The following is a 16,497-nucleotide window of genomic DNA, read 5'->3' as shown; positions in this document are numbered from 1 at the left end:
CATCAACTTTTGGACTTCTTTTACTGAACGGGGGGAGTCGAGTTCCAAGATTGCTGTGACTTGCCTCGGGTTGGCTTCGATTCCTCAGTGATTGATGATGTAACCCAGGAATTTGCCAGAGCCGATTCCGAACGCACACTTGGAAGCGTTCAGTTTCATTCTGTATTTGCGTGAGATGCTGAATGTATTTTCTAGATCGGCTATATAATTTTGTTCTTCTTTGGACTTGACCACCATATCATTGATGTATACTTCCATAGTGTGGCCGAGTTGCTCTTTGAACATGGCGGTGACCAGTCTTTGGTAGGTTGCCCCTGCATTCTTCAGTCCAAAAGGCATAACTTTAGAGCAGTAGGTTCCTCTTGGGGTGAGGAATGTGGTTTTGTCCTGGTCATCTAGATGCATGGCGATTTGATGGTAGCCTCTATAAGCATCGATGAAGCTCATGCGTTGATGGCGTGCCGTCGCATTGACAAGCTGGTCAATTTTGGGTAGAGAAAAATAGTCTTTGGGGCAAGCTTTGTTCAGATCCGTGAAATCGACGCACACTCGCCAAGTCCCATTTTTCTTCTTCACCACCACTGTATTGGAGAGCCACGTAGGGTAAGTGACTTCTCTAATTGCCCCGGCGTCAAGCAGTCTGTCTACCTCCTCAACAACAGCGGCAGTGTGCTCAGCGGCTGACCGTCGGCCTTTCTGAATGATCGGCTTACATTTGGGATCGATATTCAGATGGTGCTGTGAAACTGACGGGTCTGTTCCTGGCATTTCATACGGAGTCCATGCAAAGACGTTGAGGTTGTTGAGCAAGAAAGAGATCAGTTGCTGCCTGTCGGCTTGATTCAGAGAAGCGCCGACCATGAAGAACTTTTCTGGGCTTCCATCGATGTCAACTTGGTCTAAACCTTCCGTGGCCTTCTCATTTGGATGCCGCCCAACGTCATCAAGGATCTCCCGATTCGGCACCTCAATGGAGTTTACTTGCAGTTCCTTTGGCATTTTGGCGACAAGGAGATAACATGCTTGTACCGATTTCTGGGAGCCACGGATTTGCTCAATGCCGTGTTCTGTTGGGAAACGTAGCAGTTGATGATAGGTGCTTAGGACGGCCTGCAAGGTATGCAACCACGATCGCCCCATGATGAGATTGTACGGTGATGGCAGCCTGACAACCAAGAATTTCACATCCACCGTTCTGGAACCTGCTCGAACGGGTAAGCTGATCTTTCCCAATGGGTACTCTGGATTGGCATTGAAGCCAAATAGTGGATAAGGAGCCGGAGTCAGGTTTGATTCGTTGAATCCGAGTTTGATGAAGGTTTTATAATACATAACCTCCGAAGTACTGCTCTGGTCGATAAGAACGCGTTCGACAGTGAACCGGTTTACGCGTAGCTCAACAACCAATGGATCGATGTGAGAGAGTGTTAAGCCAATCAAACCAGAGTCGTCAAAGGTGATACTTGGCGTTTCTTAGAGTCGCTTTGCTGGCATGAGTTGCTGTTGGGGGCCTGGATGTGATTGGATTGCATGCACGACTGGGGCTACTAGCAGGCTGTATATCACGTGGACGGTGTCAAGCGGAAATGCATCATTCGGAAGGACTGGTGTTTTGGTCGCACTTCTCCGGACGCATTGTTGGAGACGTTCGTCATTTGCCAACTTCTCAAGATGATCTGTTGAGGCATAGCGACCGTCAGTTTCTTGCTGTCGGGCTCGAGATCGTCGTTCATCTGCCCTCGGGGGTCGCTCAGAAGCCTGGCGCATTATTTGTTTGGATTTTGCTATTTTCGAGGCTAGATCGCGACGAAGGCGTTCGTTCTCAGCGATGACGTTGTCCAACCTCTGTTTGGTTTGCCTAGCTTGTGCCATGGTCGCTTGTATTGTCTTTTGCGTTGGGTTTGAAGATGAGGAGAGGTCCAAGGCAAGTCTTGTTGCGATGGTTTTTGGTCCAAGCGAGTTTGCTAGAGTGAGGTCATCTCTCTGTGTGGTCTCGTCAGTGGCTATCGAAGGATCTTCAGTCACGCCTGCTATGGATGTATTTGAGTATTCCCACAGACGGCGCCAATTGTGGAGAAGTGGTTTGGAAATACTCTTCAGATCCTGGGAGACGCTAGTGATCCTCAGCTAGTCACCTGAAAAGATACAAACACTCCGGTCGGGGGTGCCGGAATTAGCACTCCGACGAGCAAGTCAGTTCAGACACTCAGGATAGCTTGTTTCCTAAGTTAAGGGAAGTGATTCTTACATACCTTTCTAAATCTGTGGTTCTTATATTTATACTTGCTTTTTGGGCCTTGGGGCCTGAGCCTACTTTTATCCCATTCCCCTTTTATTTATTCGGAGCTACTGATCTCCGGCTATTCGGCCTTCCTAACGTATTCGTCATCCTAGTCATGCAATATGGAGCCGAATAATATCTGATTTCTGGGGTACGCACCTTCCGACTCTTCTATTTATTCGGCTTCCACAACTACAAACTATAAAAAAATAAAATAATATAAATAGAACTTACATGATGTAGAAAATGTAGAAGTACACAAAAAGTTGAGGCGTGTGTTGGACACACTTTCCTTAAGATCGTTACATCCTCGCTATGGTGCTAGAGAACAATGATGCCAACGTCCCAAGATGCAACGACTACACCTAACAACACAACACTACGATATTGGGACTGGGAACAGACTATGTTGTATTCTCTCTTACAGAAACATAGAAGAACAAATATGCAGAAGTATGCACTCAAGGAGAAGAGAAAAACGAATAATGGAATTACTTGGACAAGATCTGAATTTATAGGCAAGATGGCGACTATTTAGATGGGTTTGGAACCCCTCTGAATAGGTGCGAATATGAAAACAGCTAGAATGAAGAGAGGTGATCGAAGAAGGAAGGGATGTCATTGTTCGGGTTTGAATTCGGAAATTTCTCACAAAAATTTGAATTTTCCCGCAAAAGTTTTTGAAAATTTTCAAATGAATTTTGTCCAAAAAATTAAAATTAGGACCCACACCACGCACCAGTGCCCGGCCGGACGACGGCGGGGCGTGCGTGTGGGAGATTTAGGTCAAACCCACTTTGCCCATAACTCTCATCCTTACAAAACTTGGGATGCCCCTTAGGACCCATCCCAATCCCAAGTATGTCAACCTAGAGTTTATATACTCATGTAAACTCTCTCTTTGTTCCAATGTGGGACAAGCCATTTAATGAGCAAACCCACTTTGTCTCTTCAACTTTTATTTTCACGAAACTGAAAATGACGTCAACTTCCCATTTGCTTGGAAATGTTTTTGATGAACCGTCTTCGAGACATGATTCAACACGTGACAAAGAACACGTCACCACTCGGACCCACCTCAAATAATGCATGGGTCCCACGTCAATTTGGGCTCAAAATTACCAAAAAATAAGCCTAGAAACTCAAAATTTCTAACAATCTCCCACATGAATGGAGTTGACGGAAACAAACATGCAACAATATGAAAAAAATGCGAGAGAGTACATTAAGGAGATACCCTACTTCAGGATAGGTAGCTTTTGGCTTTGAACCTCCCATAGTGAAAATCTATTGGACTTACTAGCGGTCCAGTGGATGCAATGTCTTGAACTGTTTAGCCGTTGGTGTAAGTCAAGGCAATAGATTACACACAGAGAATTACTAGACACAGTCTTGTTCTACAGTTGTGTTCATTTTGGCCATGAACTATACTTGGCTCAGTGAGTGCTCTAGATAATTTAGCCTTGTTAATTCTCATACAACCGGCTCAGTTCACATTAAGAATGTCCTGCCACACTCCACTTGGATAACCAAGATATAAAAATCATTAAAAGCAAAGCTTATCTTGACAACGCTGCAGGGATCACTTTTCTCTAGTGATCGAGGAATCTACATAATTCGGTTGTCCTATTGAACCTAGTTCTTGGAATCCCCAGTCTTCTAGGTTGGGTTGCCATTATGGCAATTCTTAGTTAATAGGCTTTAATCACATTCCCCTTGATAAATTAAACACTTTCTCTCTGGCTAGCCCCTTTGTTAACGGATCCGCAATATTATCTCTAGATCTTATATAGTCAATGATAATTAGACCATTCGAGAGCAATTGCCTAACGGTATTATGTCATCGACAAATGTGTCGAGACTTGCCGTTATACATATGATTTTGTGCCTGTTCTATTGCTGTTTCATTATTACAATGTATGCACATAGCTGGCACAGGTTTTGACCACATCAGAATATCTTCTAGAAAATTTTGAAGCCACTCTGCTTCTTCTTCTGTTTTATCCAAAGCGATAAACTTTAATTCCATTATGGACCTTGCAATGCAAGTATGCTTAGAGGATTTTCAAGAGATTGTTGCACCTCCCAGAGTAAAGACATATCCACTAGTAGACTTTGAATCATTGGTATCCGATATCTAATTTGCATCACTATACCCTTCAAGTACTGCTGGATATTTTGTATAATGCAATCCATAATTTTGGATATGTTTTAGATATCTAAGTACCCTAATTATAGCTGTCCAATGATCCTTCCCCAGATTACTAGTGTACCTACTCAATTTGCTGACTGCAAAGGTTATATCAAGCCGTGTGCAGTTCATTAAGTACATCAAGCTTCCAATGATTTGAGAGTACTCTAATTGTGATATGCTTTCACCTATATTCTTTAATAAATGAACATTAGCATCTATAGGTGTCTTAGCAAGACGGTTGTCATGCTTCCCAATTTTTTTCAGAATTTTCTCAACGTAATGAGGCTGAGATAAGGCATATTCATCAGATGTTTTAGAAATTTTCATTCCAAGTATGACATCTGCTGCTCCTATATCTTTCATATCAAACCTTTTGTTTAACAATTTCTTGGTAGACTTTATCATTTCGATATTACTACCAATGATGAGCATATCATCTACATAGAGACAAATGATGACATAACCTCAATTAGTATTTTGGACATAGACACATTTGTCACACTCGTTTATCCTAAACCCATCCAAAATCATAACATGATCAAATTTCTCATGTCATTGTTTTGGTGCTTGCTTTAATCCATATAAAGATTTGACAAGTCTGCAAACCTTCTTCTCTTGGCCAGGAACTCTGAATCCCTCGGGTTGTTCCATGTAGTTTTCTTCATTTAAATTTCCATTTAAGAAGGCGGTCTTAACATCAATTTACTGTATTTCAAGATTACACAAAGCTGCTATAGCAATCAATATACAAATGGATGTTATTCTTGTTACAGGAGAGGTGTCAAAGTAGTTAAGACCTTCCTTTTGTCTATACCCCTTAATTATAAGACGAGCCTTGTATTTATCAATTGACGTATTGGCTTCCATCTTCCTTTTGAAAATCCAATTTTATCCAAGTTATTTTCACCATAGAGGAAGATCAACCAACTCCCAAGTATGGTTTTGTAGAATAGACTCAGCTTCACCATTTATTGCCTCTTTCTATAAGGTGCTTTAGAACTTGATATCGCTTCCTTAAAGCTTTGAGGCTCATTTTCTAACATAAATGTTAGAAAATCTGGACAAAAAGATTTAGATGTCTTTAGTCTCTTTCCACGTGTAGGCTCATATTCCTCTTGGTCTTTGCCACTTTCAATGGTGGCTTTAAAGTTCGTTTATTAGAAGAACTTAGCTCTTCTAATCCAGACGACTCGGCTTGTTCAGCCATTGTCACTGTATCTACAAGAATTTGATTCTCTTCATCCTTTTTCCAAGGAAAGATATGTTCGAAAAAGGATGCTTTTCTTGACTCGATAATAATATTTGCATTTATATCGAGAATACTTGATTTAAATACTAAAAACTGATATGCACTACTATTATTTGCATAACTGATGAATACACAACCAACGGTTCTTGGTCCAAGTTTAGTCTTTTTAGGACTAGGGATCGCTGCTTTTGCCAGGCACCCCATACTTTTAAGTAATTATAAGAAGGTCGATGACCTTTTCATAATTCATAAGGTGTTTGGTTAATTTTCTTATGAGGTATCATATTTAGGATATAATTTGCTGATAAAATAGCCTCTCCCCACAAGTTCTGGGGTAAACCCGAACTTATCAACAAGGCATTCCTCATCTCTTTAAGAATGCGGTTTATCCTTTCACCCACTTCGCTTGACTGAGGAGAATAAGGTGTAGTGGTTTGATAAATAACACCAAGTTCTGAGTAGAACCCATCAAATGGTGCATCATATTCACGGCCTCTATCACTTCTCACAATCTTAATCTTTTTGCCAAGTTGATTTTCAACTTCTACCTTATATTGCCTAAAAGCTTCTAAGGCCTCATCTTTGATTTGCAATAAGTACACATACGAATATCTAGTGTAATCATCAATAAAAGTTCTGTAGTATTTTTTACCACCTCTACTTTGCACAAATTTTAAATTACTAATGTCGGTGAGAATTAAACCTAGAGGTTCAATACTTCTCTCGATTTTATTAAATGATATTCTAGTCATTTTAGCTTCAACACATACTTCACATGTATGATTAGGATCAAAATTAAAATTAGGTAAACATTATAGATTTACAAGTCTAAGCAAAGAATCATAATTAGCATGTCCTAATCTACCATGCCATAAATGAGAAGGATCGATAATATAACCAAAGATTTGTTCTTATTATTAGAAGCAATAGTTGGTACAACAGTTAACACATTGAGCTTAAAAAGCTCATCAGTCATATAGCTATGGCCTACATACATTCCAGCCTTAGTAAACTATTTCAGATTCAAACACTAGCCTAAACCCATTCTTAATCAACAATGACCCAGAAACTAAATTTTGTTGCGAATTTCTGGAACATAGAGTACATTGTTGAGAGTGAGTTCCTTTCCCAAGGTCATCTTCAGCACTATCTTCCCTTTTTCTTCTATAGTTAATGTGGAGGAGTTTCCGATGAAAAGCTAATTGCCATTTTCCACCACTTTGTAGGTTGCGAACATTTTCTTGTCTGCACAAATATGGCGAGTTGCTCCAGTATCCACCCACCATCATTTAGGGTTGCCCACCAAGTTAGCCTCAGAGACTACTACAGAAAGGTTGATGTCTGCCAATCCATCAGAAAAATCGTAACCTTTGGTTATGTTGGCCTATGCCAGTTTCTTGCTGGAACTTGCTTCATCCTTGCGGCTTCGATAATCCTTTGCTCGATGTCCATCGCCATCACACACATAGCACTTGCCTTTGAATATTTTGTTGTTCTCACCTTTGAAGGCTTGCTTGGTGTAGACGTCCCCGAACGCCCCGGGAGGACAAGTCTCATCCTGTTCGTTTTGGGTTCACTACAGTTCAGGACTCTCAAATTGTCACGGTTCTTAATCTGAACCAAAGAGTCCAAATCCGGCAAATCGTTTTGAGAAACAGATTTTTGAAAGAAGTGCCAAACATGGACTGCTTTGCCAGATACAGAGTCACCACCTAAATATTTTTTATGGGGGAATTTAGGAAACCCTGACTCGGTGCCAAAGGCCACGTGTCCGTCATCACCAAAGTTGCCTCGGCTCGGGAGCTTGGGTACGATTGGGGAAGGTCAGCTATGAGCACCCCCTCTCGCCCGATCCGTAGATCGGCCTCTACTAACCATGATATCTAGTTTTGAAAATGTTATGTGTTCTTATTCCATTTATTAGCCTAGAATTACTATGTTATGCGCGCAACAAACAAGTATAGACTAGATCGCCTAATTTGGAACAAAACATTACATATCCGTTTGTTTGGAAAACGCTTTGGAATTTGCTACTCATAAGTAGGCTAAAATACGGATTTCAACGAGTTATCCCAACTCAAACAATCCAACCTTCATCCACAGGCATTCAAGCAGTTATATCACATAAGTAGCTAGCCTCATGGTAATCATGCTATTATGGCAACACTCACACGCATGCGGTATGCTAAAGCATAAAAATACTTACAATGTACTCCGAGCCAAAACAAAAGCTAGTTAGTAATCAATGCATGATCCTAACTCATGTTAAGTGGCTAATGCAACGCATACAGAATGCAATCTAGAATAGGCTCGGCTAATCTAAGAATGACATGTGAAAATGCACAAGTAGCATGTATTCAAGTTAGATTTGAAATACTTATGCAGTTAGCATGATGCGCTGAGCCTGGTGCATGCAAGACTAATGAATGGTGCACGCATGCATAGCATAAGGTATGCTAAAGTAAACATGTCCTAATACTAACTATCAAAGCAGGTAAGTAAAAAGGGAGAAAAAAGTGGGGGTTGGAAGATATGCACACACGCACCCACACTTATTACAAATTCACCCTCGCTCGGAGGGGGGCCAAAGAATAATACAAATTAATTAACCTACAAGCTAATTAATTATTACAGACCACCTAATTAATTAAGGAAATTAACTAAGCTAAGAAAGCAGTAAAAGCCTCGGGAAGAGGATCCAATGCGTGCGTGCTCGGGTTTGCTCGGAAATCCAATGCCATGCACAAGTTTGCCTCTACTTTGACTGTTCTGCTTCTCTGAAAATTGCACAACTCCCAAGGTTGCTTCTCTGGGTGTTGTAGAACACCACCGGCTGAGTGGGATCATCACCGGCCATTTTGAAGTGGTCATCGACCATCCATTGAGCTCTCGGCCAAACATTCTTTGCCGGTCGGCACTAAAAACTACCGGCCGGCCAAATATTCTTGCTGAATCTGTTTTGACAGCAACAGAGGACAGAACTTGGTATGGCAATGTATTTCAAGCAATGTATGCACCAATCACACCCCTTATCATATTCATGATTCAAAGGGATATGATTCTCGATTCTCGGACCACCAATCGCGCATTTCCATGCATGATGGCCCAAAGCATCAAGTGTGCATTTTGATGTCAAATGAAATGCAATGCACATAAACAAATCAAGGGGCTTTTAACCTCTATCATGGCTTGATCAAGAGGTGAAGCATACATGCAAATGCAATGCAACCTAAGTATGTGAACTAGCATACAACATGGCAATACAATGCGAATATGCAAGTATGCAAGCAAACATACAGGGTGAGCACACAATCAAGCAAAGGGGATGGACTTAAACTAATTTAGGATGGCTCGCAAGCATGCCGAAATCAGTGGCCGAAGTGCTCAAACATGAGGACCAACACACACACACACACATGCTCATGTTAATGGGCCAACATTTAAACATCAAAAGGCAACTCTCAAGCACGCTTGGAAGAGACTAAACATGGACTAAGGGCATGCAATATAAGCTCTGAAAACCATGCTAATGGTGGTGCCAAACCAACTTAACCAAGACAAGCATAGTGTACAATTGGTCCAAGTACTTGAGGCTAGTCAAGGAGACTTAAACCATGGCTAAGCCAACCAAGCCTCACAAGGCCAAGAGGGCTTAAAACAGGTTCAAAGTAGGCCTAGACCATGCAAAGGGAACACGTAGATGGCATCTAAGTGGTTTAAACATGGAAGCATACAAAAGAGGCTAAACATGGAGCATATAACACAAGCTTTTAAGGCATCAAAGAGGCATCAAAGAGGCATCAAAGGCATGCATGCAAGCATGTTATGAGAACTGAAATAGCATGGTAAGTGGTTCCAAACCACTGAAAATGATGCAAGCAACGCACACTACACACTCACACACTTGAGGCTAACAATCCAAGATGCAAAGGGACTATGCAATGCATGTCTTGGTCGACCAAAACAGCCAAGGACAGACCTTAAGCATGGCAAGACAAATATAAAAGCTTCACAAAGCTAGGCCTAAACATGCTTGAATAAGGGCTCAAAGCATAGGACATGTTAAGGCTAAAACAAGGCATTACAAGGCATGTATGCTAAGAAAGCATGGTGTACCAAAACCAACATACAACAATGCTTTATTATGACATAATAAGCATGAAAATCAATCAAGGCATGGTCAATACACACTCAAACTATATGCTCCCTAAAGAGGCTAAAAATGGCCCTTTTCAAGGACAACAAGGAGAGGGGGTGGCCCTCTCCTTCCTAGGACCTCAAGGCACCATCCTCACCTCTGAAATCCCTCAAGATTTCAGTGGTGAGGAGGCCCAAACACAATGGTCCCTGAGCTCAACCGAAATGGCACAAAATAAAGGCCAAACAAGCCTTAAGAGGGGTCAAACAACCCCAAAGCTTAAAACACCGTTAACAAACTATTTAGAGCACTCAAAAACAAGACTTTTCTATGTTATATGCTAAGCTCAAAAATAGATGCAAGATAGGCTAAAAAGCTTTGCAAAAAAGGGGTAAAAAAAGGACAAAAGTCTTACCCTTGTTGCACAACAGCAAATCAGCAACTTTTGGACCAAGAAAAGGCTTCAAATCATCCCAAAACACCTTCAAGGACTTCAGCTCAATAAAGGGAGTAGAGAACTAGGTGTTTGTATGCAAAAGTGCAAAGAAAATGCACTTTTGAGCACAAACAAGCCCTAAACCTTAAAGAGAGGCAGAAAAATGTAGAGAGAGAGGGAGATTTTTTGCTCCTTGGATTGTATATCTCCTCCTCTTCCTCTTGTATCTCTCTTTTTTTGAGAGAGCTTGATTGATATAGATATATCAATCTGCAGCCCCCTCAAAAGTCCCACGTCTAGGCATGGGCTGGGGTATGGCCTGGAATGATAGCTACCAGCTGTCTACAGAAATATCTGTTGAAAACCACATTTGGCCGGCCGGCCATCAAAGTGATCGACCGGCAGTCAAATTGGCCGGTCGGCCATAACATTTGGCCGATAGCAACAAGACACAGCCGGTGGTCTCAAGCCACGACCGGTGGAGTGTAGGGATGTCCCAAAAGCCATTCCCTGCCCTCCAAAGCAAAAACACAAGTGTTTGGTGCAAAACCAGACACAAAACGGTCTAGTCGAGAGATTCTGAGGCAAGGCGCGTAGCCGAGACCTCCGGGAACTCAAGACGAACACAAATATGGATGATCACCGAGTGTTTAAGCGGTGACGTCCAAGTCTTGAGGACGGTCAAAAATGGGGTGTCTACACTTGGACCCTTTGCCATCATGCTTTCTCTTCTTGTTGTTGTTGGACCTCGAACTTTGTCATTGTTCCATAACATTTTCCTTAGCTTGCATGATTTGGTTCCCAGACTTCTTCTCGAATTTACTGTTGTCCTCTTCAATCCTCAATCACATAATAAGTTCATCCAACTTTATTTCCTTGCACTTGTGCTTAAGGTAATTTTTGAAATCCTTCAATACTGGTGAAAGTTTTCAATAATAGCAGCAATTTGAAATGATTCAGTCTGAATAATTCCATCGGCAATGATATCATGTAGGATCAACTGAATTTCTTGGACTTGACCAATCATCGTTTTAGAATCTAACATTCTAAAATCTAGAAAATGTCCGACAACAAAATTTTTTGCACCAGCATCTTCTATTTTGTATTTCAATTCAAGAGATTCCCATAGTTCTTTGCCCGTTTTCTTTACACAATACATATTGTATAAAGAATTGTCAAGTCCATTAATTGTGTAATTCTGAAACAGGAAGTCACCTTGTTTCCAGGCATCTACCATAGCGACAAGTTGACAATCAGCGTCCTTCCCCTCTGTCTCTTTAGGGGCCTCCTTACGGATGTACTGGGCCAAATGCAAAGTTGTAAGATAAAACAACATTTTTTGCTGCTAATCTTAAACTATGTTCTATTGAATTTTTCCAATTTTTTTCCATGGTTTATTGGCACTGTAGGAGTCACTGGCGGTGGTTCCGAGACTGTTGGGGTCACGATCGGAATAGTCTCAGCACTATCCGTTGACATGTTTATGAAATTCACAATTTAGAAACCCAAATAAATACACACACTAAATAGTAAAATAAATAACGATCTTAAGTTGTAGGAAACTATTTATTAAAACAAGCGAACTATGTGTATTAAAAAAAGATACAAAATGACTTTTATAATAAAAGTCTAAATAATTTCATAATTTAAATTATTTTTTGGAAACCAAAAAATTATTCTGTAACAGAATAATATTTCCGAAAACCACAAAAAGAAAAGAAAATGACTACAAACTGTAAATAAAATAAAATAATATGAATAGAACTTACACGATGTAGAAAATGCAGAAGTATAGAAAAAGTCGAGATGTGTGTTGGATACACTTTCCTTAAGATCGTTACGTCCTCACTGTGTTGCTCGAGAACAATGACGCCGACCTCCTAGGATGCAACGACTATACCCAACAACACAACACGACGAGATTGGGACTGGTGAACAGACTATGTTGTATTCTCTCTTACGGAAACACATAAGAACAAATATGCAAAAGTATGCACTTAAAGAGAGGAGAAAAACGAATGATGGAATTGTTTGGACAATGTCTGAATTTATGGGCAAGATGGTGACTGCTCGGATGGGTTTGGAACTCCTCCAAATAGGTGCGAATCTGAAAACTGTCGGAGTGAAGAGAGGTGACCAAAGAATGAAGGGATGCCACTGTTTGGATTTGAATTTGAAAATTTCCTACACAAATTTGAATTTCAATTTGGAATTTTGAATTTTTCCTCGAAAGTTTTTGAAAAAATTCAAATGAATTTTGTCTAAAACATTAAAGTTAGGACATGACCCACACCACACACCCGACATGGCCGGTTGAACGGCGGCGGCGGCACGCGTGTGGTGGATTTGGGTCAAACACACTTTGTCCATAACTGCCTTTCTTACAAAACTTGGGGTGCCCTATGTGGCTCATCCCAAGTATGCCAACCTATATAAACTCTCTTTATTTTTCAATGTGGGACAAGCCATTTAATAAGCAAATCCACTTTGTCTCTTCAACTTCCATTTTTACAAACTCGAAAATGAAGTCAACTTTCTATTCATTCGGAAATGTTTTTGACGAATCGTCTTCGAGGCATGATTCAACACGTGACAAAGAACACATCACCACTCAAACCCACCTCAAATGGTGCATGGGTCTCGCGTCAATTTCGGCTAAAAATTGCCCAAAAATCAGCCTAGAAACTCAAAATTTCCAACAATCGGTTCGGCACGGTTGGTGTTTAGGTGAATTTTACACCGAACTGATAATGTTGGTTATATTATATTAACAACAGATACAAATCGAATTTTTCACTAAACCGCACCAAACTGCACCAATTCAAACGGTTCGACTCGGTGCGATTTTCGATTTATGATCTTTCAAATTTGAGTTACTTCTTAAATTTGTAATATGGTAAATAATTTATATAAAAATATTGAATTAGCCATTTGTACATTGCTTCAATATCCAATCTAACCATTCACAAAAATACAAACAAAAGAATTAATAAATACTAAGTGTTTAAGCTTTTACTAAAATAGAATTAGAAACAAAATATAATTTGAAAACCAAAGTCTTGACACCAAAGCAAAACCAAAGTTTAAAACCATCATCCCATCAGACTAAATAACAAGTCTATCAAGTGGAGTTAAAACAAAAAAGTGAAAACAACATAAACATCTTTTATAGTTATATAGGCATAGTAGTAGCAAAACTTGACTCAAACACATATAAGTGGCAAACTAACAATTTATCACATTGCCAATATCTATTTTCAAACGTGGAATATTTAAGAAAAAAAATAAACAATTAAGTGAATCAACTGAACTTTGTACTCAACCAACTTCATTATATATTTAATATATATTATATTTAATATGTGAAACTTTCGGTCGATTTCGGTTTAATTCGGTGTACAAGGTGCCTAAACCGGTACCGAACCGAAAACTAAAAAAATTAATTTAAAAAACTGCACAGACCGATTCATATTAAAAAAATTGACCAAATATAACCAATATGATTCGATTTGGTCAATTTTTTCAATTTTTCTTACATTCCTAATAGTAAGACCCCAAATTCCACTTTGTCCATACAACCTATCATGAATAGACTGTGTGATCAAATCAAAGCCAAATATTTGGTCTAGAGCCATCCAATAATTTTTATTTTTTTTTTATATTTTTTTGTGATTTAATTTTTTATACACTGAAATGTTGTTTTATGTTTTCCACATTCAACATAATTTCAAGACAAGTTGAACTATTAAAATTAATATATTCTTACACTCACTATAGTTTGTGTTTTTGAAGTGCAGATACAGTTTGGGTTCAATTCATGCTATCATGAGCACACAGGGATTATTGTGACAAGAGTTGTGTTAGCGTAAGAAGCATCTATATAAACTTGCATTTTTCATTGCCACCGCCACCTATTTTAGTGCATAAAACTATTGTGAAATTATTTCAAATTCATGTTTGTTTTTCATTACTAATTCCATTATGATTTTATTCCTCAGGGTGGCAGTTCAGGTTCTGTGCAGCTATATTACACTTCCCCTTTATGCACTTGTGACACAGGTGAAACTACTACTAGTACTATTACTAACATGTTACATATTTTTACAATAATATTAATATTGAGAAAAATGCTAAGACTTTGAAATATGTGATCAAGTTCATCTTGAGTGTGGCTTACACCATACAAAATTCAAATTTATACTATACATTTAAATTTTGAGCATTTTTTGAGTATTTTTTCATTATAATATTTCTACTATATAAATAGTAGAATATTGTTTTTCATATGTATCCATATATATTATTATGATTATAAAAATAAAATGCTATATAGTGTGGATTTTTATTTCAAAATTTATTCCAAAAATGAGGTTTGTGGTGTTGATTTAAAGTTGGTAGGAGTTAGGCCACACCCAAAATGATAGTGGTCCATACTAATATATATAGGATAATTTTTCTGGGTATATAGTATTATTGTTATAAAAATTAAGTTTTATTTAGTCTGTGTTTGGATAATAAATTTGGATAGATATTTGAAAAGAAAAAAAAAATAAAAAAAAAATAAAAAATTTAGCATATATTTTATTCACATATTCTTGAATCCTTTAAATGTATTAGAAATTGGGCATATATATATATATATATTATCACAAAAATGCAAATTTAGGATAAAATAGTTGAGTGAGAATAACATTCATTTTTTGTTGAGTGTAGACCCAATTCAAAATGAATGCAAAATATGTTGCTAAGACATTTATTTTTCTGAAATGTAAGCCACATAAAATAACGGGTAAATTATACAAATAGTTCTAATAGTTTACACAATATATCAATTTGGTCCATTTTGTTTCAATTTGCTCGATTTTACTCCTTAATTTAACAGATTGTGTTATTTTAGTCAAATAAATAACGGTTGTTAAGCTTGGTGGGCGAAAAGGCAAACTATGTGTCAATTTAGTCCCTGTAGTTTACATAATGTGTCAATTTGGTCCCTATCAAAATCGAGCAAATTAAAACAACAGGGACCAAATCGACACATTGTGTAAACTACAAAGACCAAATTGACACATTGTGTAGACTTTCCATCCACTAAACTTAACAACCGTTATTTATTGCAATAAAATGTCATAATCTATTAAATTAAGGAGCCAAATCGCGGAGATTAAAATAACAGAGACCAAATTGACACATCATGTAAACTATAGGGACCATTTGTATAATTTACCCTAAAATAAATGGATATTGGGTGCAATTTTCTGGAAAAAAATTATGTATCCCTAAATACATAATAATGGATTGTTTGGTGACAGATGGGATCACAATTTAAGAGTAAGGTACTAGAAGAGAAAATAGCCAACATTATAAAGCAATGGCATGCCGAGGTGAGAGTGAAGAGGAAGAAGCAAGAACAGTGTTCATTATTAATGTCTCCTCGAACTTCATTGTCAACACCTGATTGGAGCCTCAGAAACAGTCCCACTGATTTCTCATCTCACCATCATCACCGACCCACTTCAACTACTCCAATTCCAACTGATCAAACCAACAAGAATAATTTCTCTAACAGAGGAGAGATCACTGAAGAAAAAGTAGATACACTAGATGATCATCGAGCACCAGACCCTACATGGCTTCCATACCAAGCTGGGGTGGTAGAATTGCCAACAGTGAGGCGAGATAAAGGAAATTGAAATGGTAAAGGATCTTGCTTCCTTTAATGTGGAGACCAGTTTAATTGATGGCTCATCACGCGTCACGTTTGAATGATATGAATTATTCATTTTGTAAATTATTGTAAGTAGAAATCGAATTAGGAGAGGTTTTCATCAACTAAGGCCGGCATGAAATAATTTGAGACTAACATGATAATTTTAAATGAATTTTTTATATATTTTTTAATAATCTTGTAATTTTTTTATTTAAATTTTTTCCCCCTCTTTTTGAAATGTAGAATAACTAAAAGATAATATTAAGAAAATTATTTTCCCAATATAAGTTTAGTTATATGGTGATGATAAGATATTGACAATTTGTTATGAAATTAGTAATTTTTGCACTGGGAGGAATTTGAAGAAATTTTTATTTTTAACTCTCAAACTATTACTCAAAAATTAATTAATGTGGCATCGAAACTTGATTTCAAATTTCATTTTACATTATCTCCCAAAGTATTATCAAAATATCAATTAGACCCCTTAAT

At 38.4% G+C, this 16,497-nt stretch overlaps 1 protein-coding gene across 1 annotated transcript in view; it reads left to right on the top strand.

Moving 5' to 3' along the window:
• LOC114278285 (MLO-like protein 3) overlaps positions 1 to 16,199 on the top strand; it is a 36,822-nt gene extending 20,623 nt beyond the window's left edge. Inside the window, exons 13-15 of the mRNA XM_082891599.1 lie at positions 14,096 to 14,163; positions 14,297 to 14,357; positions 15,608 to 16,199. Coding sequence (XP_082747725.1) covers positions 14,096 to 14,163; positions 14,297 to 14,357; positions 15,608 to 15,988 — 510 coding nt within the window. The 3' untranslated portion in view covers positions 15,989 to 16,199. The remainder of the gene's footprint in view (positions 1 to 14,095; positions 14,164 to 14,296; positions 14,358 to 15,607) is intronic.
• Positions 16,200 to 16,497: the final 298 nt, after the last annotated feature.

This window comes from Camellia sinensis, chromosome 10 (genome assembly GCF_055761805.1).
Source record: "Camellia sinensis isolate YWXY chromosome 10, ASM5576180v1, whole genome shotgun sequence".
Classification (NCBI taxonomy): domain Eukaryota; kingdom Viridiplantae; phylum Streptophyta; class Magnoliopsida; order Ericales; family Theaceae; genus Camellia; species Camellia sinensis.
The sequence above is the reverse complement of the archived record's forward strand: the minus strand, read 5'-3'. Positions and strand labels throughout refer to the sequence as shown.